The following is a 12,940-nucleotide window of genomic DNA, read 5'->3' as shown; positions in this document are numbered from 1 at the left end:
AACAGGACAGGATCTCTCTTCCCTCCCTCTCTTTAGCCATTCTACTGTACTTTCAAGCCACTGGCGCACTTGTTTCTCACTAGATTTCATACCCTTGAGGGACAGCATTTGAAGAGCGAGAGCAGTGCCTGGTAAGCAGTAGGTATTTAACCAAACTTTATTGGATTGGGTTGAATGATTACTGGGGAACTAGCAGTACAGTCTGATGAGAAATGAAGCATAGCAGGTGCAACACTATCAAATAAGCCAGAGAAGATTGACATCCAGATATAAGCCTAGTGGGCATGTATATGTATGAACATGCTGTGCATGTGTATATATACATACATACACACACACTCATTTTGAACCTTTATAATTGTAGTAGGTAGTATTCTGTTCATAATACAGCCTCCCAAATTGCTGGTCCCTGGGGTACACCCACCTGCTCTTACTTATTCGTAGAGTATTCTAGTTGTTGCTGTGATAGTATTTAAAGATGTAACTGGAGTCCCAAATAGGGAGATTATCCAGGTGGACTTGATCTTATCATGTGAGCCCTTTAAATCTGTGTCTAGAAGTCAGAGGGAGAAGGCAATGGCACCCCACCCCAGTACTCTTGCCTGGAAAATCCCATGGATGGAGGAGCCTGGTGGGTTGCAGTCCATGGGGTCATGAAGAGTCAGAAACGACTGAGCGACTTCACTTTCACTTTTCACTTTCATGCATTGGAGAAGGAAATGGCAACCCATTCCAGTGTTCTTGCCTGGAGAATCCCAGGGATGGGGGAGCCTGCCGTCTATGGGCTCACACAGAGTCGGACATGACTGAAATGACTTAGCAGCAGAAGTCAGAGACCGGGGAATTTGGAGGTTCCAAGGGAGAGATGCATTTGATATAATGATTTCTCCTACTGGCTTTGAAGATGGGGAGGACCACATGGCAAGGATGCTGGCAGCCTGTAGGAGCTGAGCAGCCCTTGGCTGACCGCCAGTAATAATATGGGGACCTCAGTCCTACAACTGCAGGGAACTGAATTTAGCCCACAGGCTGCATGAGCTTGGAAGTCGATTCTTCTCCAGAGACTTCAGAGGGAAATGCAGACCTCCGGCCCTCCTTATTTCAGCCCTGTAAGACCCTGAGCTGAGAGCCCAGTCAGTGCGCCTGAACTTCTGACCCACGAAACTGTGAACTGATAAATGGGCGCTACTGCTGAGTCTGTGGCGGCTTGTTAAGCTGCAAGAGAGGATGGATTCGATAATTGTACTGACTCATCAGGTTTTATTTATCTCTAGACTATTTCTGCTTTGATCTCCTTTGCCATCTTCTACTTCTCAGGAGTGACTTCCCAGATAGCACTAGTGATAAAGAACCCGTCTGTCAATGCAGGAGACAGGACATGCGGGTTCAATCCCTGGGTCAGGAAAATCCCCTGGAGGAGGGCATGGCAGTCCACTCCTGTATTCTTGCCTGGAGAATCCCACGGACTGAGCAGTCTAGTGGGCTACGGTCCATAGGGGACACCACTGAAGTGACTCAGCATGCACGCATGCGCTCCTCAGGGGATTCAAGCAAGGGAACCCTAGAATAGCAGAGAGAAATTTAACACACTAAATAGAATTCACAGTGCCATTATTTGTACCTTTTGGAGAAGATTGTGCTTTCATAAAATGATGGTGATTTGGAAACCTCCAAGAACAGATTCAAGACCAGAGTTTTAAAGATACAGCAAGTACCAAGTGATATGGAAATAAAGGCAGAGAAAAATGATCATAGCTGGAACATAAGGAGTAAGGCTGGTTACCTAATTGGATTGACTCAGTCACAGAATCAAGTACAATGTAGAAAAACATAGATAGAGCGCAACAGAATATTAGCAACAGTAACATTTACAATTGCTTATGGTGTGCCAGGCACAGTTCTAACCTGTCTGAACTCAATTGTTTCTCATAATGATCTCATAAGGTGGGTACTGTGGCTATGATTCCCATATTATTGGAGCATCCTTCAGTGGGGAAACTGAGGCCCAGAATGGCTGAATAACTTGCCCAAAGTCACACAGTTGGGAGGTGGTGGTGCCCAATACAGACTTGGTCAACCTGACTGCAGTACTCAGGCTTTGAAATTCTGTTATATATTTGTGTCTGTTTCTGGGCTTTTTACTTAAATTTTTTTTTTAAATTTTATTTATTTTTGACTGCACTGTGTCTTTGCTATGGTACATGGGCTTCTCATTGTGGTGGCTTCTCTTGTCGCAGAGTCCGGGCTCTAGAGCTCAGGCTCAGTAGTTGTGGCCAACAGGCTTAGTTGCCCCAAGGCATGTGGAATCTTCCCAGACCAAGGATCAAACCTGTGACCTCTGCACTGACTGGCGGATTCCTAGCCACTGGACCACCACGAAAGACCCTGGGCTTTCTATTTTGTTCCGATGGATTCTTTCCTGTGCTGATACTGTACTGTTTTAATACCTAGTCATTCAAGTCACTCCTGATTTTTTCTTTCTTAATTTTTTAATTTAATCAGAAAGCCTCCTCCTGTTTTATAATATGGCTTCTTAAAAATGTGAAGGCCTTTTGCTTCTGAATACCAAAAGTAGCCAAGCAATATGCATCATGCTTTTTCAGAAAATCTCTTGACAACACTTTCTGAGGGAATCGTTTGCCTGGCTCTTTAGGAAAAGGTGTGTCTACTCTGCTTTTGCTGTGCCGGCTCCTCTGGAGAGTCTCCAGTAGAATGACACGGCTCTCAGCCTGGTTGTAGAGATCTGAGCCATGCCAGGCTGTAGATTTCTGCAGTGACGGAAAGGTTTTAAAAATGTGTTGTCCAGCGTGGTTGCCATGCACCACATGTGACTGCTGGGCACTTGAAATGTGCACTTAAAAGAGTGTGACTGAGAAACTGAATTTTTGTTTCAAATTTTTAGAATTGAAGTATAGTTGACTTTCAGTGTTGTGCCAATCTGCTGTACAGCAAAGTGACGCGGTTAAGCGCGTATAGACATTCTTTTTTTATATTCTCTTCCATTCTGGTTTATCATGGGATAGTGAATGTAGTTCCCCATGCTGTACAGTCGGAGCTTGTTGTTTGTCCATTCTGAATGTGTGGTTTGCGTCTCCCAACCCCAGACTCCCAGTCCATCCTTCTCCCTCCCCTTGGCAGCCATAGGTCTATTCTCCATGTCTCTGAAACTGTTTCTGTTTTGCAGAGGAGTTCATCTGTGCCGTATTTCAGATTCCACATGTAAGGGATATCCTGTGATGTTTGTCTTTCTCTTTCTGACTCACTTCGCTGAGTGTGGTCATCTCCAGGTGTATCCGTGCTGCTGCACATGGCGTTGTTTCATCCTTTCTATGGCTGAGCAGTGTTCCATTGTATATATGTGCTGCGTCTTTATCTGTTCATCTGTCCATTGACATTTAGGTGGTCTCCATGTTTGGGCTGCTCTGAACACAGGGGTGCATGTATTTTTTCGAATTATAGTTTTATGTGGGTATATTCCCAGGAGTGGGATTGTTGGATCATGTGGTAATTCTAATTTTAGTTTTCTGGGAAGCCTCCATATCGTTTTCCACGGTGGCTATACCAACTTATAGTATAGAACTATATCAATACCCACCAACAGTATAGAAGGGTGCCTTTTCTCTATACCCTCTCCAACATTTGTTATTTGTGGGCTTTTTTTTTTCTTTTGCAGTATGATATATTGGTATAATTGGTAAATTAGAATTTCCTCTTTATTTTTAAAATAAAATTTATTTATTTATTTTTAAATGAAACAAAGATGAATTTTTTAACAATTCACGAAGAAGATAGACATCATAAACCGTTAGACCCCTGACAGCAAAGAAACAAAGATACATAAAGCAAAAATCAGGAGAAATATAAAAGAAAAAATATATACTCATAGTGAGACATATTAACATTGATCTGAGAATATTTTATCAAGTGCAGAAAAAATAAGAATAGGAACATCTTGAATGATGTCATTAATAATTTAAATATAATAGATTTCTATTAATCTTATATCCTGTGCCTAGTTGTGCTTAGTTGCTGTGCTTAGTTGCCCAGTCGTGCCTGACTCTTTGCGACCCTGTGGACTGTAGCCTGCCAGGCTCCTCTGTCCATGGGGATTCTCCAGGCAAGAATACTGGAGTGGGTTGCCATCCCCTCCTCCAGGGGATCTTCCCAATCCACGGATCGAACCCAGGTGTCCTGCATTGCAGGCAGATTCTTTACCATCTGAGCCACCAGAGAAGCCCAAGAATATTGAAGTGGGTAGCCTATCCCTTCTCCAGGGAAACTTCTCACCCCAGAAATCAAACTAGGGTTTAGCAGCTGAGCTACCAGGGAAGCCCCAATCTTATATCCCACAAAATTTTAAATATATTTTATATCTCATATGCTGTTCTTAGATGTCCATAGGACATTTAGACGGCGAAGGCAATGGCACTCTACTCCAGTACTCTTGCCTGGAAAATCCCATGGATGGAGGAGCCTGGTAGGCTGCAGTCCATGTGGCTGCTATGAGTCAGACATGACTGAGCGACTTCACTTTCACTTTTCACTTTCATGCATTGGAGAAGGAAATGGCAACCCACTGCAGTGTTCTTGCCTGGAGAATCCCAGGGACGACGGAGCCTGGTGGGCTGCCGTCTCTGGGGTTGCACAGAGTTGGACACGACTGAAGCGACTTAGCAGCAGCAGCAGCAGGACATTTAGAGAAAAATTGGCTATTTGTAGATTTCTTAATGATGGCCATTCTGACTGGTGTGAGGTAGTACCTCATTGTAGAAACTGAATTTCAAATCTAATTTAATTTAAATTAATTTAGATTTAGATAGCCACGTGGGGCTAGTGGCTACTGTGTTAGACAGCACAGAATTGATGTTGAAATGGTTAAGTGGCTTGAACTGTTCTCAAATACACCACATTCACTGCCAGGGAATTAAGTCATCTATGTTTTGAGGGTCTCAAGCTCAAGGGCTAGTTTTCCTCTTAAGCTTCTCTCCCCTTACCGTAGCAGATATTTACTTTTGCTGTTTTCAGCTCTTCCAAGGCAGTGCTGGGTTACCTAGGGGGTGGATTAAGCATATGCCTGGGGCATCAGTAAAAGGAGGGTACAGAAAAATGAAATACGGTTGGCCCTCCGTGTCTGTAGGTGCCACGTTCATGGATTCAATGAACTGTGGATTGAAAATATTCAGAAAAAATAATTCCAGAAAGTTCCAAAAAGCAAAAATTGAATATGCTGCACACTGGCAACTGTTTACCTAGCATTTACTTTGTATTTACAGCTATTTACATAGCATTTGTATTGTATTAGGTGTTATACTTAGTCGCTCAGTCGTGTCCAGTTCTTTGTGATTCCATGGACTGTAGCCCACCAAGCTTCTCTGTCCATGAAATTTTCCTGGCAAGAGTAAAGTAAAAAAAAAAAATAATAATATATTTTTAAAAAAGAAATTAAAAAAAAAATACTGGAGTGGGTAGCCATTCCCTTCTTCAGGGGATCTTCCTGACCCAGGGATCAAACCCTGGTCTCCTGCATGGCAGGCAGACTCTTTACGTCTGAGCTACCAAGGAAGCCCATAACCTGGAGATGAATTAAAATTTACAGCAGGTTATAAGCAAGTGCTGTACCATTTTACATAAGGGACTTGAGCATCTAAAGATTTCGGTATCTGAGAGGGGCCCCAGAAGATCCCCCATGGTATTCCAACAATGACAGCTGTTAACAAATCATCTGGAAGTTTTTGGAAATGGATGCACATCCTTAAGCTTATTCTGTGGCTTGCTGGCATTTTTTTTTTTTTAATTCTATGTATGCAGTCAGCCCCCTGAGATCTTAAAGTCTGGTGGCTCCATTGTACAGATTTTTGTTCTTCCAAAGAGGAATTTGAACCACCACAGCCTGAGGCCCCAGCATCGTCAGCCTGTGCAGGAAAGATCTGGTCTGAGCCCCCTGACTTTGGGGAGAGAATATGGAATCACTCTGCTGCAGATAAAGCTGGATTCAGATCTGCACTAGGAGAGCATGGTGCTGTGGTCAAGCAAAGACCCCAGGGTCAGGCAGCTTGGGTTTGAATCCTGGCTCTATCATTTAGTAGCTGGGTGACCTTGGGGGAGTTTCATAACCATTCCATGTCCAGGTTCTTCTTCTATAAAATGGGAATAATAGTAGTGCCCAGTGTAATAATACTTGGTGCTATTGTTATGGTACCCAGTGGGTGGTTAGGAGAGGTTTTTCAATCAGTGTCTGGCACATAATAAGTGGTAAGTAAGTGCTTGCAAATTAAAATGAGGCCTTTAGTTTGGAACATGATCCTCTGATTTAGTCATTTGGCCCAAATGTGTGACTCAAATGTGGGTGTTTTCCCGTTAACAACCAGGGATCTCCCTGGAGTTGGCATGCGAGGCACCCCCAAATAGAACATATGAATGCCTTTCAAAGAGTTTTTACAGCAATTTTCTTATTTTATCCTCATGGCAACCTGCTGAACAGAGCAGGGAAGTAGCACCCTTATTGATGTGTGGGAAAAGTGACAGATGACTCTACTCAACAGAGACAATTTGTTTGCTGTATTTGACTACCAAGCTAAACTACCATATTTGGAGCAAAACTCCAAATGATGTCAGAATGACATCCCCCTCAAGGGAAAGGAAATCTGCCCATAAAAGCTGATCAAGTGTAATTGACTTGAAGGAGGATAGGCACACGAAGAAGTATGCGTTTGTGTGCCCCCAAAAGATCAGCTTTTATCCCTTGAAGTTACATTCAAGTTAGAACGTGGCCTAGTATTTATGCTCCCTTTTCAAAAGTGCCGTGGGACAGTGTTTCCCTGATGCCCTGTTCTCAGGGCCAGCTCAAGGGGCCAGAGGCGCTCTGGGCCTTCTGGGGATGGTTTATTAAACAGGGTCAAGCTCTGGTTAATGCGGAGCGAGCGCAGGTGGGCTGCAGCTCCTGAGAACGCTGTGATTCCGGACGCTGTGGGCTCAGGGTGCGGTTTTCTTCTCACAGGTTCATCGCTCACGCTCTCGCTGCCTCAGGTGCTGGGCGTTGGGCTGGGCTCCGTGGCCGTCGTGATTGTCCTCGCATCCCTCTCCTTCTCAGCAGTGTGGTATGTGAGACCGTCATTTTTGAGAAATGAGTGGAATGGAGGGAGGAGGGGGTTGGAACCTTGAGGAACAGCTGGGATCGAGGAGGGTCAAAGGGGGTGTGGGGGGAAGTTGTCCTGCGTTCCACAGATACTCAGCAGGTGAAAGGCATGGGTGACTCTGCACCTTGGGTGGGGGCAGGGGCGGATGGGGAATGCCCTCCAGTCCCAGGCAAAGAGCAAGGTCAGTGATGGCTCCTTGGCCACCCACACACGTGGCACGTCTCCCGGGCTGCTTCCTGTGCACATGGGCATCGCCATGGGAAAACCAGCGTGTGTCAGTGAACTCTCTTTTCCTCCTCTGTGTCTAGATCGCCGGTGGGCACTGTGTGAAGGGGACGCTCTGCCGCTGGAGCAGATGGCGTGGCAGCTTCTCAGGGGTCTGCGCAGAGGCCCCGTGTGTGCGTGGACCTGCAGTCCCATTCCTAGATTCAAGACGGTCACTATCTCTTTGGCATCCCCCCAAGGAGGACACTCAGGAATTGCTGCTGTCTTCCTTGTATCTCTGAACCTGAGAACCTTGATATACTGTGTGATATTGACCCCAGGCTGCAGGTCACGTGGGCTGGGCCTGTGTTCTCCTCCAAGTGATGCCTGAGAGTCTCTGCCTCTTCCTTCAGAGCATCTCTGTATGAATTCAGAATCTGTTCTTTTACAATAAGTAATGACATACACAGGCTTCCCTTATAGCTCAATTGGTAAAGAATCTGCCTGCAGTGTAGGAGACCCAAGTTTGATTCCTAGGTTGGGAAGATCCCCTGGAGAAGGAAATGGCAACCTACTCCAGTATTCTTGCCTGGAGAATCCCATGGTCAGAGAAGCCTGGCAGGCTACAGTCCATGGGGTTGCAAGAATAAGACACGACTTAGCGACTGTATCACCACCAATGAGATGCATTGAGATGTGGGCTAGAGTTTGACTGTAGGAGGGACGTCAGTGCAAAGGATAGAGATCATGACTGAGGCAAACGTGTCAGACACTTTAGAAGCACCCCTTTTCCTGCAGTTAGTGACCCACTAACTAGAAAGCATGCTAGCCTGGGACCTCCCTGGTGATCCAGTGGTTAAGACTCCATGCCTCCACTGCAAGGGGCATGGGTTCATTCCTGGTGGGGGAACTAGGATGTTGTGTGGTGTGGCCAAAATGAATAAATAAAATGTTTTAAAATACTGAAAAAAGGGAAGAAAGAAAAAGTATACTATCCTGGCCACTCCGGTAAGTTCCTTGCAGTGTCTGGTAGGCAGCCATTGCTTTGCTGCAGTTCCCTTTGTCTTATATGTATTCAAAAGCCATGAGTCTTCTTCCAGTAAAAAAATATTCTGTTAACTTAGCTCTCATCTGCATGAACATTTATAGCAGCCTTGATTAAATTTTTTATCACTGCTTCCTAAAAATGTGCTTTAGATTGAGGGTTCGTGTGATAACAATAGGTCGCAATAGTATGAAGCCCGTGGCCAGAGCCTCTGTGTTTACAGGAGAGGGGAACAATGTGGTTGACATGATCCTGCGTTTCATCTACAACGTCAGTGACTACGAGTGTTACTTTATCACTAACCATGACACATTAGGTGTTAAGCAATCTTGGGCCCGTTGTCAATATGCTGAATTGACGGATAGAGTGGATTCGATTTGACTTTTGAAGCTTGAATCAGTGTTCCTGAACTTTCCTCCCTAAACTACAGGGTAACTCCAAGGCTCAGCAAGTCAGGAAGGGAGAAGGACAGAGCCTTGTGGCTTCTCTAAGGGACAGTGGTGTCCTCTTCCACCTTCTCCCTTTCTCTCCAGGCCTGGAGAATAGAGAACTTGGGAAGAAGGTGGGGGGCTTATTGCCCAACATAGATGAATGTGGTCCTAGAATTGGGCAGCACTGGGGTCCTAAAGAAAAGGGACAGCCTTTCTAATGTGGTGGGCGGGCACATGCTTCACTGGCTCCCTGGGCATCAGTGAGGGGCACATCTGAGCAGCCTGGGCTTGTGGGCTGATGAGGAGACATGGGCAGAAATAGAACAGGTGAAAGCTCTCTATGAAGCTGCTCCCGGCCCAAGGCATATCTTCTCAATTGCGAAGAGTCAGAGAGAGTGAAGTGGTACCGAGATGCTTGGGTTTTCAAGGTCAGCTGTCGGCCATGCCCCTGACCAGTACTGGACAGTATTAGGAATAGTTGTCCTTTGTCCTGAGGTACCAGCTCAGACTACAACTTAGGATCAACATGAGAACCACGCCTGCCCTCATCTCAGGTGAACTGTAGAGTAGAACTCTCAACAGACTAATACAAACAGCTTCCTACTTTTAATTTTTATGTGCAGTAATTCACATTTAGACTGTTTTCACAGCTCTTGGGTGAATTTCGGGAATCATTACAAATTCTTGCAGTTAGTATTGAGTAAGGTCTCTGATGAGTAAGGATTTCCCTCCAAAGCCCTCTGTGTTCAAAGAATCTGAGCCTCCTCCCCTCATTATTATCTATTGCCAGTTCTGTGAATACCGTATGTTTCTGTAGTTCCCCCTAATTTCCAGTTCTCAAATTAACTGCCAAAGAAGCTTCGGTTGTCCATATGGGAACTTAGCATAACTGTCGTTGAAAGGAAGAAATCCCATTTGCTTGGTGTCAAAAGTGTCTGCCTAAAACAACTAACGAAATACGAAGTAAAATGTACTTCTGGGTACGTGCAGAAACGTAAAAGCAGTTCATGAAAGGGTACTGAAATAGCAAAAACATAGACTTTGCTGCTTCTTCTGAATGTTCCAGATTATAACACAGAACTGCTTGGTGTTAATACTTAACAGAAGCAGGTGCTGAACATTTGCAAAAAAGATGCACCATTTTCCTGCAGTTCTTTCCTGACCATTTTCTCATACACATGAAGGCAGCTTTAAGTTCTCTGAATTTACCTGCTTAGGTTTACCACAGCACCATCCTTTTTTCCCCAAGCGGATTCCTGGCTAAGGCAGGAGAGCATCACAGGAGACCAAGGGTGAGTCTTCCTGTAAGCATTCAGCATCCTTCTGTCGAAAGAGTTGAGGGCCACTAAATAAAGCTTGGTCCTCAAGTAGAGATGGAGAAAGGCTCTTTTCTTAATTCACAGTCTTGGTGACAGTGTATAGAGGAGAGTGCTAAGATTTAGTCTTGAGTGCCCTGCTAAATTAAAAATAAAAATTGGAGGGTTACCCAGATATTGGACAGTTTGTTTCCTGGCTGACTTTTTGTTTTTGTTTTTGGTGCCCATAGTTTTTATTTATCTCCACCATAGTTTTTGTTTATACATGTTCTTTCATTCCATCCTCACAGCAGTTTTCTGTGATGGGAAGCTTGGGGGTTATCATCTCCCCATTTCAAAATGGAGAGATAGGTTCTTACAGATACGTAACTTCAGTTGTGGGGCCAAATATTCTGGCAGGAAGTCCAGTTCTCATTTGGGATTTGAAGGACCATTTGATTCTTGGGAGAGTCAGGTTTTTATATTTCCAAACCATGTATATATATATAACAATATATATACTGTTATTGCCTTTAATATTGTAGCACCTGTGCCTCTTTATACTTATTTTTTCACTGTAGATACCTTCCCTCACCACTTCTAGACAGAGCCATAAAAAAAAACAAAATAGATGGAGGTTAATTAGGGGAAATAGGTAATTGTCCACCCATAACTCCAGACCTATAATTGCATCTGGGCCCTTTAAGATGAAAACCAGAGCAGAACTGATTATCTTTGACACTCCGCAGTAGATTGGAAAAAAGTTAATGTTTAAATTGATTTTAAAGGAAGTGAAAATAGAATTCTCAAGGCTCCCTTCATATTGCTAACTGATATTTTGATTTCCTAAACCCTTAATTTTTCCATTTGATTCACCAAAGAGAAAGCCAGTAGTAGTAGAAGTCAATCCAATGGTATTTTTAAGGACTGTTTGCCTCCTACAGCCTTTGTTGGTTAAACTCAAGTGCTCAGTTTTGGAGAGGAAAGAGGGTGTGCCTTTTTGTGTGTCTGTGGGCAAGTGATTCAGTGAGGCAAATCAGTTTTAAGAAGAGTGCGTGCCCATTGTCTCAGAGAGAATGAATGAGTCATTTTGGTGATATATGTGTGTGTGTGTGTGGATATGGTTATGTTTCCATATCCATACTTTGTGGGCACAATTAAGGGTTACCAAAGCGGTGTCAAGCAAGGCATATGGTTTCTAACATGCTTCTTTTCCATCAACATATCCTGGCCACATTTTTTTTATGTCAATAGTAACAGCATTAAAAGTTGGCACCATAATTTATTTAACCAATACTCTGTTGTGTGTTGTGCATTTAGAGTGTTTTCAGATGTTTACTATCTTTATATGCCTCTATATAGTTGTATACGATTATCATTCATGCTAAATTCCTAGACGCGAAGTTGTCAGAATGAAAACTGTATGCATTTTAGATTTACTACGTATTATCAGAGAAATCTCAAAGAAAGTTTATGCCAGTTTATGCTCTCACAGGCAGGAAGCCTCAACACAAGCGGCATCATTGATATCCTTAATCTTGATTAATCTGGTAGGTGGAAAATGACTGTCCAATGCTTTGTTCGCATTTCTCTGTTTTGCATGCTGATGGTCCTTTGTAATTCTGTTGGGGTGCCTTTTTTTTCCTCAGTAGTTGGTTTGAATCTTATATTGATTTGAAAAGGCTCTATATTATGGTAATTTTCACTCTTAACTGTCGCCTATGTTGTAAACACATTTTCTACTTTATCATTTCCCTTTTGACCTTGTTTGTGTCGTACATTGCCACACAAAAGCTTTAAATCTGTGTAGTCAATTATATCAGTCTTTTTTCTTATGTATTTTGCCCTGGAACCATGCTTAGAAGGACCTTCCAATCTCAAGATAACAACTGTAATTCAGCAGTTTAAAAAAAATTTAAGTCTTTAAATGTTCTGAAATTTATTTTAGTATAAGGAGTGAGGTTGGGAGGGGTCTTTTTTTATTTTTATTGTTGCTAAATGGTTTAGCCACTTGTTCTACGCATATTCCTTGACTGCTGTTTTTTTCTCTGGCGATTTGACTCATATACTGAATTAAATACCAGAGTCTATTTCCGAACGTTCTCTTTTGTTGTACTAATTTATCTCTATGCGGATACCACCTGCTTTGAGTTTAAAATAGGTTTTTGGTTTTTTTAATATCAAGTAAAAATGAGTTACCACCCTTTTTCTGTTAATTCTCAAAGTATCCTCAGGTTTTATTATATATTTATTCATGTATACATATTTATTATATGTAAACTAAAGAATTATTTGGTTCAATTCCTCCCCCCCAGATCTTCATATTTTTCTTGGAGATGTATTAAATAAAGAGTACTTCTATCCCAGAACATGATATGTGTCTCCATTTAGCGTTTGTGTGTGTTCCTGTCTAGCATATTCTAATTTTTGACTTGGGCTTCCTGGGTGGTTCACTGGTAAAGAGTCCATCTGCCAATGCAGGAGACATGGGTTCGATCCCTGGGTCTAGAGGATCTGTTGGAGAAGGAAATGGCAACCCACTCACATTCTGCCTGGGAAATCCCATGGACAGGGGAACCTGACAGGCTACCACCCTTGGGGTCACAAAGAATTGGACACGACTGAGCAATTGAGTACAGCACAGCACAGTTTTCAACTTACAAGCTGCTGCTGCTAAGTCGCTTCAGTCGTGTCTGACTCTGTGCGACCCCATAGATGGCAGCCCACCAGGTTCCCCCGTCCCTGGGATTCTCCAGGCAAGAACACTGGAGTGGTTGCCATCTTCTTCTCCAATGCATGAAAGTGAAAAGTGAAAGTGAAGTTGCTCAG

At 43.4% G+C, this 12,940-nt stretch overlaps 1 protein-coding gene across 1 annotated transcript in view; it reads left to right on the top strand.

Annotated features, from left to right (window-relative positions):
- SUSD1 (sushi domain containing 1) overlaps window positions 1–12,477 on the top strand; it is a 134,935-nt gene extending 122,458 nt beyond the window's left edge. Inside the window, exons 16-17 of the mRNA XM_018052598.1 lie at window positions 6,998–7,097; window positions 7,445–12,477. Of these exons, the coding sequence (XP_017908087.1) occupies window positions 6,998–7,097; window position 7,445 (101 nt within the window). The 3' untranslated portion in view covers window positions 7,446–12,477. The remainder of the gene's footprint in view (window positions 1–6,997; window positions 7,098–7,444) is intronic.

The sequence above is a fragment of the Capra hircus genome, chromosome 8 (assembly GCF_001704415.2).
Source record: "Capra hircus breed San Clemente chromosome 8, ASM170441v1, whole genome shotgun sequence".
NCBI lineage: Eukaryota > Metazoa > Chordata > Mammalia > Artiodactyla > Bovidae > Capra > Capra hircus.
This window is presented reverse-complemented; position numbering and strand designations above follow the sequence as displayed.